Below are 17324 nucleotides of genomic sequence, written 5' to 3'. Positions count from 1 at the left end.
TACACCCAGCAGACACACAGCGTGAGCTTCTCTGCAAAACGTTTCAGTTTGGGGATCTGACTGCAGGCTGTCCTCTCACCGAGGATGGCCACCAAAGAGAGATGAGAGGCGGGGGACAGGGGGGGTGACAGGGGGGCCAGGGGGGGGCAGTGAGGAAGTGAGGTTGGGGAGAGGGGGCGAAGCAGAACTGTGGTGAGCCTCGCCTCGCCTCGTGGGCCGGTTCCTCGCCCAGTAAGGACCACATCACGGCTGATGGTGAAGCCCCTTCTGCCGGCCGTACAGCTGGCACCTGGCTCTCATTACACATGGGTGTGGGACCTGGCTCTCATTACACATGGGTGTGGGACATGCCCCACCCACATTGAAAATGATAAATCCCCCCCCCTCCCCCCCACACACACGCCCCCAATCCCCCCCCCCCCCCTACACTTTTGATTAAGTAAAGTATATTTAACGTCCGCATCCTCAGTTAGGAGAAAAAGGGTCCCACCCACTTTTGAAAACAAACCGACGATCCCGCTGACAGCCTGGAGGGAGGAGTTTGCTGCATCAAGAGAAAACCTCCAAGCTTTTTAGCAAGTCAGATCAATAGTGAATAATTGCTCCGATCCAGTTACTACTGCACTTATAAAGAAAAGCTGTCTGATTCTGGAAAACTAAACCGATGATGCAGCAGTTCTGTGGCTTTCAGAGAAGCGACTGGCGTCTTTCACTGCGCATTTAAACATGCAGACAGATGGGCCTTTGTCAACCTGCAACCATCCACTGTGCATCCCTCCAAGTCTTTTCTCTGTTGATAAAACCAGCCAGTGTCTGTGTGTGTAGAACACCACCGTGACTACTGTATGTTTCAGTCTGTACGGTCTGTGTGTGTGTATGTGTGTATGTGTGGGTGTGTATGTGTGGATGTGTATATGTGTGTATGTGTGTGCAGTAGGTAGTATTGAGACATGTAAAATGTCAAAGGAGGCTCTTTTCTTTATCTCGTTAAACAACTCTGCTGAACACGTCTCCATCTGCAAACAACCCTGTCCAACACCACCCCTAGCACACACCCACACACACACACACCCCCACACCCACACCCACACACACCCACACACACCCACGCCCCGTGTGACACACGTTATCTGCGCTGATCTACAGCCGAGCTCATTAACCTGCCCTGGGAGACCGGCAGGACTAGATAAGGAGGCAGGCCTGCAGCTCTGACCTTGACACAATACATCATCATTATCACCTCCTGTGTGTGTGTTTGTAGTGTGTGTGAAGCTGGAGAGTGTGTGTGTGTATAACCACCACACCCGGCCCTACCCGGCCTCCACACCCTACCCATGGCTGTGCTGGACAGGGCTGGTGTCTCTTCCTGGTGTGACAGCTTTGAGTCGTGCTGCTTGCCAGTCCTCTGGATCTTTCCCCTCACTGGTACTCGATCCCGGAACCAAGGACACGCAAGAGTGACTCCTCACCAGCTACGCCAATGAAAAGCTAGCTACCCGCTGGCGCGGGCAGCCTGCATACATACTTGAGGAAAGAGTTTACTGATCTACACCGGTTACACTGGTCTGGGGGTCTCTTGCTGGACAGGCCTGGTGAGGTGGAAGCTGCTGATCCACTGGGCGGATCCTCCCAGAACAATACCAGGAAGTGGGACATCCCTGACCTTTGACCTGTCAGCATGGAGGGAAAACAGCCCGTCTGGCCAGCTGTGGGCGTCAGGGTGGTGTGCTGAGCATGACTGCGTTTAAGTGGACTAGCCTGACGAGGGCCAGAATTGTGTACGCGTGTGTTGTGTGTGTGTGTGTAGAGCTAGTGTGAGTGTGGCTCCCAGAGGTCATAAATCGTCCTCAATCTGAGATGTTTTCATCTTCCTCCGTGGTTTTCCTAAAGCCAAAAAGAAAATTCTCAACAGCAGCTGTGTAAAAGACATCTAGCTTCAATAACCTGCTGCTCTCTATACGCTTAATCCAATAACACAAGTGTTAGGAAAGTAACCAATCCTGTCTGTCTGGCTCTGGAAAGACAATAACCTGGTATGATGGTATGTACACCATGGATGAAGACAGAAATGCACCTTGTGTTCATCAATGTAGCCCCTCCCCTCCCTGCCCCTCCCTCCCTGCCCTGCCCCTCCCTGCCTTGCCCCCTCCCCTCCCTGCCCCTCCCTGCCCTGCCCCTCCCTGCCCCTCCCTGCCCCTCCCTGCCCCTCCCTCCCCGCCCCTCCCTCCCTGCCCCTCCCTGCCCCTCCCACTCCGCCCCGCCCCTCCCTGCCCCTCCCTTCCCGCCCCGCCCCTCCCTGCCCCTCCCTGCCCTGCCCCTCCCTGCCCTGCCCCTGCCTGCCCCTCCCTGCCCTGCCCCTCCCTCCCTGCCCCTCCCTGCCCCTCCCTCCCTGCCCCTACCCTCCCTGCCCCGCCCCTCCCTGCCCCGCCCCTCCCTGCCCCTCCCTGCCCCTCCCTGCCTCTCCCTGCCCTGCCCCTCCCTGCCCCGCCCCTCCCTGCCCTGCCCCTCCCTGCCCCGCCCCTCCCTGCCCCACCCCTCCCTGCCCCTCCCTGCCCTGCCCCGCCCCTCCCTGCCCCGCCCCTCCCTGCCCCGCCCCACTACAACTACCTGGGAGGAGGGGGGAGGGGGATGGGGGAGGAGGGGGGAGGGGGGGTAAAGAGGGGGAGGGATGGGGGTGGGGAGTGGGATAAACATGCAGAACTCAGAAGAGAGAAGAGAAGTCAGTGAAGGAGAAGATGACATGTGAGAGAAAGGAAGTGGGCTGAAAGAGGGACTCATATGAAGAATGAGAGAAAAGACGGAGAGAAAGAGGAGATTAGAGCAAGAAGGAGTAGAGTTAGAGGATGTTGGTCTCTCATAGAGGCACACAGGCTAGTAACACACTCTGGTGAAGATCTAAGTGTGTGTGTGTGTGTGTGTGTGTTTACTGCAGAGAAAGGCATTGCAAGGCTGTGTGTGTGCGCGCATGCAGGGTTGCGTAATGAAGAAACCCGTTAAAGCCCAATGGCCAAAGCCATTGTTTCACACATGCACGGTCGCACACACACACACACACCAGGCAGCCAATCTGCTGACACAGAACAGTAAACACGGTTAATTTCACCTCAAGGCTGTTCTGTCTGGATATTATCAGTTTAAAGACTGAACTGAAGCATATCGTTTGTGTGTGTAAGTGTGAATGTGTCACATTTGCAGAGCTTTGAATCATTTCCAATATGAACACAACGAGCGGCAGTTGGTATTGCATGATACCTGATGCAAGGCATGCAAAAAGTCACAGACATTCCAGTATATGACTGGAAGATAGTACTTGTGAACAGTGTGTGTGTGTGTGTGTGTGTGTGTGTGTTTGTGCAGGGAAATCCAGGAGGTTCAAGGGTTTCTGGAACATCTGGGAGCGCCACATGAAAAACAAACAGACTCACGGAATAAGCTTCCTTGGCAACAATGACCCAGACTTGCTATTGCTGTGGGTATACACACACACACACACACACACACACACACACACAAAGCAGATAAAGTGGCTTCCTCTGAACCAAATGCAGTCACCCAATCCTCCCCCAGCCTGCTCCGGCTGGGCTCCGTACTGCCCAGGCCTCTCACAGCCCTCCTCCCCCAGCCTGCTCCGGCTGGGCTCCGTACTGCCCAGGCCTCTCACAGCCCTCCTCCCTCAGCCTGCTCCGGCTGGGCTCCGTACTGCCCAGGCCTCTCACAGCTCTCCTCCCCCAGCCTGCTCCGGCTGGGCTCCGTACTGCCCAGGCCTCTCACAGCCCTCCTCCCCCAGCCTGCTCCGGCTGGGCTCCGTACTGCCCAGGCCTCTCACAGCTCTCCTCCCCCAGCCTGCTCCGGCTGGGCTCCGTACTGCCCAGGACTCTCACAGCCCTCCTCCCCCAGCCTGCTCCGGCTGGGCTCCGTACTGCCCAGGCCTCTCACAGCCCTCCTCCCCCAGCCTGCTCCGGCTGGGCTCCGTACTGCCCAGGCCTCTCACAGCCCTCCTCCCCCAGCCTGCTCCGGCTGGGCTCCGTACTGCCCAGGCCTCTCACAGCTCTCCTCCCTCAGTCAGAGCAGGACGAATGCTGCTGCCGACACACTGACACCTCACTAACACTTGAGGCAATCATGCCAGCCTGTCACCCTGCCTACCTACCAGCCTGTCACCCTGCCTACCAACCAGCCTGTCACCCTGCCTACCTGCCAGCCTGTCACCCTGCCTACCTACCAGCCTGTCACCCTGCCTACCTACCAGCCTGTCACCCTGCCTACCTACCAGCCTGTCACCCTGCCTACCTACCAGCCTGTCACCCTGCCTACCTGCCAGCCTGTCACCCTGCCTACCTGCCAGCCTGTCACCCTGCCTACCTGCGTGTGTGCCTGCCTGCTTGCCCTGCCTCTCTCTCTCCCTCTGTGTCCCTCTCTCTCTCTCTCTCTCTCTCCCTCTCTCCCTCTTTCTCTCTCTCTCTTTGCCTCTCTCTGCCTCTCTCTCTCCCTCTGTGTCCCTCTGTGTCCCTCTCTCTCTCTCTCTCTTTGCCTCTCTCTGCCTCTCTCTCTGCCTCTCTCTCTGCATCAACACTTACTCCAGCCCTGCACTTTCTCTGTCTCCTGTGTTGCAGGTGGAGCCAGACTGCAGCAGGCTGGCCCAGACCCAGTCTGGCTCCACCTGATAAGAGAGCAGCAGCAGATCAATGACTCGCCTCTACTGGACCCCTGGTGCCTCTTAAGCCTGTCTGCCTGTCTGTCTGTCCCTCTGCCTACCTGTCTGGGTACGTGCCTATTTCTCTTTCTGCTAGTCTGCCTGTGTGTCTACCTGTCTGGCTCGCTGTCATCCTGCCTGTCTGTCTCTTAAGGACTCTCCCCAGGTATTTACATTTATTCATTTAGCAGACGCTTTTATCCAAAGCGACTTCCAAGAGAGGTATCATAAGCGTTCTGTGTATCGGATCCTTCCTTCCTGCTAAAACAATCCTGGTGCGTGTGGCCGGCAGCATTGATTTGCAGTGGGAAAATATATTTAAAAACATTCCAGACGAATAATGAGATGAAAACAGAATAAGACCTGTCAGTGTGAATGTCAGGCGAACAGCAATTCAGACACACATGGCCTCGTCACAAAGAGAGGGAAGATAGAGGGGAGAGAGAGAGAGAGAGAGAGAGAGAGAGAGAGAGAGAGAGAGAGAGAGAGAGAGAGAGAGAGAGAGAGAGAGAGAGAGAGAGAGAGAGGGAAGAGAGAGGGAAGAGAGAGAGAGAAGAGAAAGTGAAGAGAGAGGGAGAGAGAGGGAAGAGAGAGGGAAGAGAGAGATGGAGAGAAAGGGAAGAGAGGGAGAGAGGGAAGAGAGAGGGGGAGAGAAAGAGAGTGAGGAGAGAAGGAAGAGAGAGGGAGAGAGAGAGGGAAAAGGAAAAAAGAAATCATGTTCAGACATGCTTCCTCTCATCTCTCCTCAGCATCGATCGCCGTCTCTCGCCCCGGTATCAGCATCTAGGGTGTCATCGGGTTATCGAGTCCTTCAGGGAGCTGAGCCCCCCGCCCCTAGAACAGAAGACCCGCCCTCCTACTATGGAGCTGTCAGTCATGACCGTTTCCATGGCACCGGCTGCCCAGGACCACGGAGGAATGGGTGGGGGTGAGCCTGCATGGTGTCTCCATGGCAACGTGGGCGTGCACCAGGCAAGACCCTTGGGAGCGTCTGATTGGTGAAGAGGTGAGGGGGAAGAGGAGATGGCGATAGGCTGGGAAGTGGAGTGAGAGAGAGATTCCACCTGCAGGTTGGTCGCCGCTAAGGAGACGTGAAATCCTGTTCTCTTTTTGTGTATCTGGGAGTGGGTTGCACAGGAAACACAAGATGTTCTGTACAATAAAGCCAGATCCGGTTATTGAACTCACAGGCGTATTGTTGCCTTTAGAGCCTTAGCAACAGCTGTAAATTAAAGTCTACACACATTTTCATACCCTTGAGGAAAATAGGCCTACCTCGCTCTGTGAGAGAAGCTAATTTAACACCCTGAATTTACACATGAGTTAATCAACTAAAAATAACTGTCACAGCAGATAACTAAAGGCCTTCATCTGAATAGGAACTTGCCTGGATTAAGACACGCAGGGCGTCTGATCACGCTAACCAGCTTAGCCGTGACATTTGTCAATGTTCCAACATTGATTCAGTCAGAGGGTCTCACAGACAGCTAACCCTCCTGGGACAAGCATCCACAGAAGCCAAGGTCACCTGGGGCTGAACAGCCAACTGAGAGAGAGGGGGGAGAGGAAGAGAGAGGGGGGGGGGAGGGAGGTAAGGAGAGAAGGGGAGAGAGAAAAATAGGGAGAGAGACAGAAAGAGGGGAAGAAAGACACCAAAGGAGTGAAGGAGAGAGTGAGAGATAAACAGAGCGAGGGGGGAGAGGGAGGTAAGGAGAGACAGGGGGAGAGAGAAAGAGAGACCAAAGGAAGGAAGGAAGGAAGGAAGGAAGGAAGGAAGGAAGGAAGGAAGGAAGGAAGGAAGGAAGGAAGGAAGGAAGGAGAGACACATAGAGACGGGGGGAGAGAGAAAGAGAGAGACCAAAGGAAGGAAGGAAGGAAGGAAGGAAGGAAGGAAGGAAGGAAGGAAGGAAGGAAGGAAGGAAGGAAGGAAGGAAGGAAGGAGAGACAAACAGACACACTGGGCCATAAAGAGATATGAAGAAAGACAGAAGGAGAGGGAAAGGAGAAGCAACAATGAAGGAAGAGACTTGATGCTCTCCTGCAGACATGACTCCGACCTCAGCGAGCACAAAGATGCAATTCACTTTCAATCCCCCCCCTCCCCTTCTCCCTCTCCCTGAAATTATCTCCATGACTCTTTCAAACAAAGCCGGCTGCATCAGTCCATCACCCGTTGTGAGTCATAGTGTAGAGTAACGTACGGTAAATTGATGTCTAATGGCATGTGAAAGGACAGGAGAAAAATCCATCTCCGTCGAATACGTGATGTGAGACAACTATGCTGATGGTTAGCCAGCACTTTTCACCTGAGGTTGTCCGTTTCAGGGTCTGCCATTTAGCGTACTTTCCGATGTGTCAACGCTGTAGCTTACTAGGCTACGTTAAATGGCCCTTACAACTTACAACGTTACTCGGGTATAATTGCCAGCAGAGTACTGGCTTATTAAATAATGAGAACCTGCGTTTGATTCAGTTCGCTCTCGATCCAGCAAGGCTACTTAATGACTGCTGTGATGCCAATAGCTGTCAAAGCTAATTGGGGAGGATCATAAATTATTAAAAATTCTGCTGTGGGAGTTTTATTTGATGCGTAATGACCTCAATCAGCTATGTCCAAGGGTAATAGGCCTACGGACTTTATTAAAGACTCCAAATTGACTTTTTACCTTGTACACAATTTCCCCCGGCCGCTCAGAAACTGGGGCTGACGCTGTTGGGAGTTGACATCGGCCGTTCGGTTCTGTGTTTCAGTTTCCTAATGGTTTATGAAGGTTTTTGTCTTCTTTACAATGCGTGCATAAAACTGACTACACACTGTGTGAGCTGTGAGCTACATCGCGGTAAATAGAAGAGAAAATAGAAGAAAATTCCATTCAAACGGGGCTAGCGTGTTATGGGCTTGTTTATTTCACAAAGGACCTCTGCAGTCCATGCAAAAAAGTTAGAACAAACCCGCAATTAATCACAGCTGAAATCAACAGCTGAAAATTTCTGAAGCCTGGCTGACACCAGTGGAACGATGATATTCCTAACAATGGAACTGAATGTAAAGGCTAAAACACTGGACCCGAGAATAAGGACGGGTCTGTTCGACAGTCCGATAGAGAGAGACGACTTATTCTAATGCTGATGATGATGTGGATCCGGTGGTTGCTTGATGAAAATGACAGGTTACTCCTGCTCTGCTGTGCGAATACATTATTAGCATACATAGGCTTCTCTCTTGGTGCCGGTTCCGTGTCTGTTTTCCTCTTTCTCTCTCTCTTGGTCTCTCTCTCTCTTTGTATCTTTCTCTGTATCTCTCTCTCTCCCCCTGTATCTCTCCCTGTATCTCTCCCTGTATCTCTCCCCGTATCACTCCCCGTATCTCTCCCTGTATCTCTCCCTGTATCTCTCCCTGTATCACTCCCCGTATCTCTCCCTGTATCTCTCCCCGTATCTCTCCCTGTATCACTCCCCGTATCTCTCCCTGTATCTCTCCCCGTATCTCTCCCTGTATCACTCCCCGTATCTCTCCCTGTATCTCTCCCTGTATCACTCCCCGTATCTCTCCCTGTATCTCTCCCCGTATCTCTCCCTGTATCACTCCCCGTATCTCTCCCTGTATCTCTCCCTGTATCACTCCCCGTATCTCTCCCTGTATCTCTCCCTGTATCTCTCCCTGTATCTCTCCCCGTATCACTCCCCGTATCTCTCCCTGTATCACTCCCCGTATCTCTCTCTCCCTCTCTTTGTAAAGAAGCAGCACTGCAAGCCTTCAGTGTCCCATCAGAGGCTGTGTACCACAAAGGCCTTGTCTTCTTGTCAGATGCTTGTCTGACATGGACGGTCTTACCACATTGATCTCCCCCTCGTCAGAGCGAGGCTGGCAGCAAGAACACAGCGAGAGACACTCCCAAACATTGCATAATTCAAATGGCATGTTGTTACTGTTAAGTAGAGAATCAATAGAATTATATGCAAGCCTTGAGTTAATACAGAGACCGTCAGGGAACACACGCCAAGATAATTTGCTGAGTTGAGAGCCAACAACAATTACCAAGACAAAACATTCTGGAAACAATTATTTTGTGTTAGAAGTTGAATTATTAGTTGGAGAATAAAAAAAGCTTAATGGTCTACTCAAGCCAAAACAGTGACAGAAAGGAGAAATAACATTGATGGATTTTCTTTGATCGTTTTTGAAATGCAGTAAATATTCAAAATGCATTGAACTTATCCGTAAGATCTTTAAGATCAGTGTAGGCCTGTGTAAGGTTACACAAAAAAACGGGTTTCTTTGTGATTTGCTCTCAGAATGTCGGGAACCTTCTTCCAAAACAGACTTGGCAGAGACTGTTGAACTGGGTTAAGCTTTACACTGAACTTTCCTTCCTTTTGAACATATTTTGATTCGTAACTACAAAACTCTCTTCTGCTTAGAACTTGCGAGGCCAGAGAAGGTTTGGGAACGACAAGCTCTCGAAACAAAGTCTGCCTGAGGTATCGAGGTTCAGTTTTTCACAATGTCACACACTCCACATCCCTATCAACACCTCTGGCTTGATACAATAAGTAACCACCACAGAAAAGTTTAATAATTATTATAATTTATTGATCTTGAGATGCCAGTGTGGTGGGATGCTAAACAGCCACATATTTTATGATTCATGAAAACTGCAACCTTCTAAGGAGGGTTACCATTTACATTTTTACATTTAGTAATTTAGCAGACACTCTTATCCAGAGCGACTTACCGTAAGTACAGGGACATTCTCCCCAAAGCAAGTAGGGTGAAGTGCCTTGCCCAAGGACACAACGTCATTTGGCCACGGCCGGGAATTGAACTGGCAACCTTCAGATTACTAGCCCGACTCCCTAACCGCTCAGCCACCTGACGCCCCTATATGGGTATTACCAATATGGGTGATTCTGGGTAACAGGACTGCAGTGGGACATACATTGCTATGCAGAAGTATAAGAGTGCATATAAGAGTGCAATTTAGCTAAATATTTAGTTTGGTCTTTTCCTTTCATTACTTCTTATAGCACAACACTTTTTTTTCTTTTTTTAAACCGTGCCTAAGACTTTTGCACAGTGCCGTACGTGAGAGGTGAAGTAAACCACCTTCTGGGGTTTTATTAAGCCTGCAGAGCTGGTTGAGTTTGTTTGCTTTTGGTCTGGCAGAGAGGTGTGTGCAGAGACCAGCCTGCAGAGACCAGCCTGCAGAGACCAGTCTGCAGAGACCAGCCTGCAGAGACCAGTCTGCAGAGACCAGTCTGCAGAGACCAGCCTGCAGAGACCAGTCTGCAGAGACCAGTCTGCAGAGACCAGCCTGCAGAGACCAGCCTGCAGAGACCAGTCTGCAGAGACCAGCCTGCAGAGACCAGTCTGCAGAGACCAGCCTGCAGAGACCAGTCTGCAGAGACCAGTCTGCAGAGACCAGCCTGCAGAGACCAGTCTGCAGAGACCAGTCTGCAGAGAACAGTCTGCAGAGACCAGTCTGTACAGACCAGCCTGCAAAGACCAGCAATTCACCAGAGCCGGCAGCAGAAATGAGAACTCAGGTGTGAAACCCTCACAGCAATATCACACTCTGCTTCCCTCACAACAGAGGCACAGGCACATTTCCTTCCACACTTGTGTCTGTGTACGTGTTTGTACTAAGTCGGCACAAACACCTGTCCTTGAATAAAGGCAATCCTATGAACAGTACTGTTAGGCAGAAAACTAAGCTTAATCTTCGGTTGTGAATGAGAATTGTTTTTTCTAGACTGACTCAGGTCATGATTGTACGTATTCAGCAGCTAAATCTCTTTATAAAGCCCTGACAAGAGAGAGACATCAAGACATATAAAGATCAAACTCTTTTCAAATACTTTGACAAAACCACAAAAGTGTGTCTTTAACAAATGCCTCAAGCCTTATTTGTAACCGGACAGCCAACCAGACAGCCCTCACCAGGGCCTTAGCCGAGGCGTGGCAGGCACGGTGACGCTGGGTCACAGAGAGGTGAGTACCACCAGATAAATAACCAGCAAATGGAACAGAAACAGGCCGTTCACAAGACAGCCCTCTCCACAGGAGGTTCCTCATGAAGTCTGGGCTGCATAGCCGAGTGGTTTAGAAGAGATTAGGAAGCGAGGGGGAAACCAGGTCTGGACATGAGGCAGTGTTCGGCTTTATCAGACCAATCTAGCGGAGGACTCCAGGGCCAAGCTTCCCTGGGAGCTGGAGATGGATGAACAAGGAGCTGGGATTAGATATCCATGCATCCAGTGTGGAAGGGTGTGTGTGTGTATGTTTATGTCTGTGCTCTCTAATCTATTCAATAGTGTTATCTTTATTGTGATGTACTTAGTATCCACATCTTCAGAACTGAATTTATCCCTTTAAATCCTAAAGGAAAAATAGTGGGTCCTTCTCCCAGCTGCAGTTTAGATCCACAGGTTTTTAATGGGATTTAGAAACGAACACACTGCTGGCCACTTCAGAACAGTCCTGCTGTAAAACATCCTTGGGTGCATTTTGAAGTATCAATCATCAATCATATTTCTACAAGCAGTCAGTTCCAGGGACGTTTGCTTGAGTGCCAGAGGCCTTCAACTCCCCAAAGGGACGAGCATATGTTGGGGGAAAAGAACATCAACGTTTGTGGAGATTAAGTTGATGGACCCACCGGGCTTATGTGGATCCTTGATATTCCCTTTCCTCTGTATCTGACTTTAACCTCAAACTGATCTGAGATCTGGCAGAGCCTTTAGCTTTGATACACTTGCTTCAATAGGTGCGTTCGACTTCATGCAGCGCCGGCGTCGCCTGCAGCCGCCTGCAGCCCGGCTGACTTGAAGCAGCCAATGGCCTTCTCAACTTCAAGGCAGCCGGCTGCGCTGCCGGTGCTGCATGAAGTCGAACACACCTAGTGTCTTGGCGACACTAAACTGTCCCACTCTTATTGATGACTACTTCCTGTGGACATTTGTCATCCGCCCCTGGGTCTATGCAGCCTGGGTGCCAGCCAAACTTAGCCCCGCCCACAAAAAAATTGGGTCGGGAAGTTGGGTCTGGGGTCGCTCGGTTGGGGAAAAACTATGTCCGAACAGGAGCTGTTTGGACCAATCAAATTGTCAGGGCGGGCTTTATACGATGATGGACAGATGATCAACAGTAACATAATCAACCACATCACCAAAGAGCGCTTGGGTTGAATTTGTTTTAAACAAACAACATACTACGTTGCTCTGATTGGTTGTAGGTCTATCCAATTGAGGGCATTTTTTTCCGGGTTCGGTTGAAGCACGCCCCATACTCAAAGCCCAACGGAGCGGTATCAGACTCATATTCTGACTAGAATTATGAGTATGACAACGTCAGGCTAGGGTCTATTTGTTTTGTTTTACCAACCAAAACTAGAGGGGGGTCCCTCTTCAAACTGCTCCTCCCAAGATTTCTTCAAATCTAATCAAAATGTATTTGTATAGCCCTTTTTACAAGCAATGACACAGAGGGCTTCACATACGCCCATAGAACTGCCCCTCAACCAACCTAAACCCTTTAAGGAAGACAAGGAAAAACTCCCAGAAAAACTCACTAGAGGAGAAAAATTTTAAGAAACCTTGGGAGGAGCAATTCAGTGAGGGATCCCCTCCTCCAGAGACGGTGAAAGAGAGGTGCAGAACACAGGCTAAATATAGTCATACAGCAGGGAAGTGTCAATGGGTGTTGAAACACCAAAATCCAGTGTTCATTTCTTCAACGTTTCTGTCCTATTAGAGAGTGAAGATGTGGACACCATCTTTTCCCTTCAACAGTTCTGTAGAGGAAAGGTTGCCTGTGTGTGTGATGACTGAATGTTCTCGGAAACGGCGCTGACTGACAGGTGAAGACCACACCAGACTGGTCTTTGCCTTTCCTGAAAATATTCTGGTGGTTGGTTTTCAATTTGTTCCCTTCCTCACCAACCCCAATCCTTTCCTCTACGGTTGTGATTGCTCTCATCCTCCCCCAAGTACTGGAGGCGGTGTGGGGTGGGGGGGACCCTCCATTCTGTATTCTCCCTCTGATTGGCTCTTCTAAGCCCTCTGCAGTCAAAGCAGCTGCCAATACTTGGGCCTGAGCCCAGACCCCCTCTCTGCATGAGCGCACAAGGGGGTACATCAGGAGGCAGAAGTCCACTCTGTTACAAGGTTTTCCTTGGTAAACAGATTTGAACCTAACTTCTTCAGTGAGTCCTCCTGTATACAGAGTGCACAAGCGCTCCATTCAAATGTTAATCCAGAGCTTTGCCAGCTGAAGATCTTGAATAGAGGTGAACTCCATTACCCAGAGTGCTCCCAAAAAACTCTGCTTGGCAACCGGCTTCCCATGCCCTCGGAGACCCATCCACTGCACAGAGATTCAAATTCACGGTGGCAGTTAAGACTGGTAAGCTTTACTGTCAAACTCACCAATTAAATGAATTTCCTTCCTGAGATTCTGCGTTTACTTCCAGACATGGGACGTTTAGTTGTTTTGGCCTATCTCTGACAAAATCATTTGAAATAATTTGTCATTGGTTGACGAGGGCGCGATGATTAATCACGAAAATGCTTCTGCCTTCTCCTATTGGCTCGTAATATTACCTCAATGTCAGGAGGGAAAATTACTATTGATGTAATTTCCTGATTACCGACTGGAACGACCATGACACTAATCATAAATACTCCTGCCACCTCTCCGCTTGCCCCCTTCTTCTCATCTACCTACATAGGCCCCCGAAAAAACACTAACTCACACCCTGACAGAAGCAATTTCCAAACTCCCATCCCATAATGTCCCCTTATGCAGGGACGACATCACGGCAGCCATTGTTGTTATTGAAGCGACTGATGAACAAAACCATCAGGCCATGAGAGGCAGAACCCTGTGGTGGGGGCTAAGAACACAGTTGAGAATGAGTGATGAGACTGGTTCTTCACAAATTAGCATGTCTTTCCCTATTTCTCCTTATCCTACATCTCTCTCTCTCTCTCTCTCTCTCTCTCTCTCTCTCTCTCTCTCACTCTCTCACTCTCTCTCACTCTCAAAGCCTTGATTAACAGAACCAGGCTCTATGAAGCAGGAACATGTCTCCAATGGCAGCCTCAGATCTCCTCAGATCTCCTCAGATCTCCTCAGATCTCCTCAGATCGCCTCAGATCGCCTCTGAATAATTCATTCAAAAACCAAAAACGACCTCTCCATACAACAGACAAGTAACAGCAATGAAAGCAAGACAAACTTGGCGCAGAGATGTTTCAACCCAAGATGTGTAAGCTTCTAGTTAATGTGTCGCCGCTTACACACATGAACACACACACACGCACATAACTGAACACTAGTAGTGATGTGGTCCCCCCACTTCCTCCTCCACACAAACAGAAGCAAAGACGCACACATGCGGACACACACACACACACAAGGGGGCGGGCGGGGGGGGGTCTGTAATGACATGTTGAGGATCTTCAACCTGAGACTAAACACAGCCTGTTAAATGATATGGAAGATTGTGTATGTGTGTGGTGTGGTGGGGTGGGGTAGGGACCTGACATGCACAGTATAATGTGGATGTCCACGTCGGAATCTGTGTCAACTATTTATTTGGAGCCATGCCTCTGCCGGAAAACAGATTGACAGGATTGTCAACGAGCTAAACCCCCCAGTAAATAGCCTTCATCTACAGTAAATCCCCATCTCAGTCTATCAACCTGTGATCCCATACGAGATTAGAAATAATCCAGGACTTGAGGAAACTGAGTCCAGTTGTGTGAAAGCTCATCGAGGCAGAGGAAGGGGACAGGCTATCTTTGGTGCAAAGGGGGAAAAAAAGGATGTGAAGAGTCTGTCAAGTCGATAATGGACAAGATGTGTTCTTGCGAAAGGTGGCGAGGACATCCTCAGGTGTGCCGCTGCTGCTGGGGATGAGGGTGGACACGATTAAATTAAACTGAAACTCAATCTAATTCAAACAAACAGTGTCAGATAGGCGTTGACCTGTTCTTTTTTTTTTTTGGGGGGGGGGGGGGGGGTATAAATGCTTTTGTTTAATTTAATTCATCTCATTCCTAGCTCCACATCATCTGGGTATTGGGTGTTTGTGAACGGGATGACACATATTCCCAGAGGGCTGTGTTCTCTAAAAGGGCTACATTCTCTAGAAAAACCCAAAAGACCGTGTTTTCTGTCACAGTCACAGAGGCACAGTGTCATTATCAGATGCATTCTCTCTTTCAGAGACACATACAAACACGCACACAGCATGCATTTTCGATGGCATGTTGTCAACCTATTATCAGGCGTCAGCTTAATGTACAGAAACACAGAGATCGCGTCTGTTGGGACACGCTGCTGTTTAAATGACTTGTCCAAAGGCAATGGGATGTGTGCGTTTCTAAGATAACGGTATTTTCCCAAATACGTGAACCGATATGATCTCTAAATAATTCATTTTTTAACATCGTCCTAAAAATAACCGTATTGTTTACTATAATAATATTTCATTGTTCTCAAGTACATTAAGTGAGGTGATATTCGAACACCAAGTATTTCTCCGTGAGAGGCACTGTGGTTTACCACCGCTCAAAGGCTTAATAAACGTAAACAAAGGAGGGCAATTAAGCCCCTGGTTGCCCCATCCAGTTCCTTCCTTTGCACGGGCCAGCCAGTAGACCAGATGATTATACAAAGCAACAAAGCACCCTCCAGACCACTTTGACACGAGCTGGCGAAGGAGTTATCGTGAATTGACTATGAATAGGCACTGACACACAAAAATAGCCTACTTAATTGAAATGAAGTATGGTAAGGTATTTTTTTTTATCAAGAAAAGTGGAATCTATGACTTCTACTTTAGCCTGACAACAAATGGGATGCTCGCAAGGTCGAAATCAAAACGTCTTCTAGTAACATATCATTAGCATATGCATGATCCATAAGCAACACTCACCTTTGACTTGCGTTTCATACTCTCCAATGATCTCCTTGTCCTTCTTGAATTTAGTTTGAGATGACATTTTTTCCTAGGGTGTGAGGGCGAGAGACCCAGTAAAATGCGCGAGAGGTCCTCGGTGTCGATCCTTTGCTTTGCAGCCCTTTCTTCCGTCCTCGCTCCTGTTTGTGTCCAATTCATGCAATGAAGAAAATTCCTTTACGTTACCACTTTTCCCTTTCGAAGACGATAGAAAAAGCTACATAAAAGCTGCAGTGAGCCCAGCTGAACTTCTCTCCACCTGCAAGTGCTTCTAGTCCGCTTTTTTTGGCAGAGAATTAAGCTATTCTTGAGAGAAGATGGGAGCTCCTCCTTTCTCCTTCCATCCAAAGCAAAAGCTGCAGAGAGAGGGGAAACCTAAACCGTGCTTTTTAAACCAGTTGCATCGTAATGTTGTGGTAGTGCGCGTTCACCCATTCCGATAGTTGTTTTCTTGATTTCGGTGTGGCCAAAATGAACAGCGACGTGCAGTCTACGACGGTACGGGCAGGTCCATCGGTTTTAGCTGTGTGCTCTCGGAACGTTTGCGCTGCAGGGAAAGATGAATTGAGTCGAAGGTCACGTGATTCTCCTCCCAATGTACGATCGCCCTCCCCGAAGCTCTCTCTCTCTCTGTGTGTGTGTCTCTCTCTCTCTCACCCACACAAACACCCATCCTTGCTTAAGTCTCTCTGTCTCTCCATATCTGTCACACAAACACACACAACACCAGATAACTGTGTACAGCCTGCTTAATCTTTCATCATAAATTAGCATCTGCCTGATTGATCAGGCCGCCCAAATTATGGCTCATGGGGATTTTCATACGGAATATGCACGAGCCAAGGAAGTCCTGAAAGTTTGTTGACCTCATCAGACTGTCTGTTAATGTTTTCAGATGCATGTCATAATGACAGCATAGTGTTTTCCCTAGCATTGTGTGTGTGTGCGTGTGCGTGTGTGTGCCTATGCCGGCCTCAGGCCTAGCTTCGGACCAACCTCTCACAGTGATGTGTCCATACACAGTGTTATATCACACATGCTTACTCTGGGTGGGAGAGCTACCATGTGCTGAGGGGGGGATGGAGAGAAAAGGGAGGGGGAAGGAGGCAGGGGGAGGAGGGATGGGGAGGAGGCAGGGGGAGGGGGAGGAGGCAGGGGAAGGAGGCATGGGGAGGAGGCAGGGGGGAGGGGGAGGAGGCATGGGGAGGAGGCAGGGGGGAGGGGGAGGAGGCAGGGGGAGGAGGCATGGGGAGGAGGCAGGGGGGAGGGGGAGGAGGCATGGGGGCTACCTCTGCTTATTCTAGGTGTCTGTTTCAAAATCCTCAAGCTCATCCCAAAAGATGCGGGACAGCGATACAACCTCACACACGAACTTGACACAAAGTATGGACAAGCACCCAGGCACTTACAGTGGTTTCACAGTGTCAATAATGCATGAAGACAGGCTTGGAAACAGAGGCGTTAATATAGCACTCGTTCTTCAAACAAGCTCAACCTGTGACAATGTGCTAGGACAGGAATCAATGGGGAATGGTGCTATAGAAGATAATACAAGACAAGAGATGAAGCCATAGCATTGAAGCAAGTTAAATTCTGCACCAGGCACAAAACAAACACACTGCAATGCCGCTGCCGCCCCCCACTTCGAAATCGGTTGCACTCAC

At 49.8% G+C, this 17324-nt stretch overlaps 1 protein-coding gene across 1 annotated transcript in view; it reads right to left on the bottom strand.

Moving 5' to 3' along the window:
• srgap3 (SLIT-ROBO Rho GTPase activating protein 3) overlaps positions 1–15703 on the bottom strand; it is a 69150-nt gene extending 53447 nt beyond the window's left edge. Inside the window, 1 exon segment of the mRNA XM_067240947.1 lies at positions 15637–15703. Within this exon segment, the coding sequence (XP_067097048.1) occupies positions 15637–15703 (67 nt within the window).
• Positions 15704–17324: the final 1621 nt, after the last annotated feature.

This window comes from Osmerus mordax, chromosome 1 (assembly GCF_038355195.1).
Source record: "Osmerus mordax isolate fOsmMor3 chromosome 1, fOsmMor3.pri, whole genome shotgun sequence".
Taxonomy (NCBI): Eukaryota; Metazoa; Chordata; class Actinopteri; order Osmeriformes; family Osmeridae; genus Osmerus; species Osmerus mordax.
This window is presented reverse-complemented; position numbering and strand designations above follow the sequence as displayed.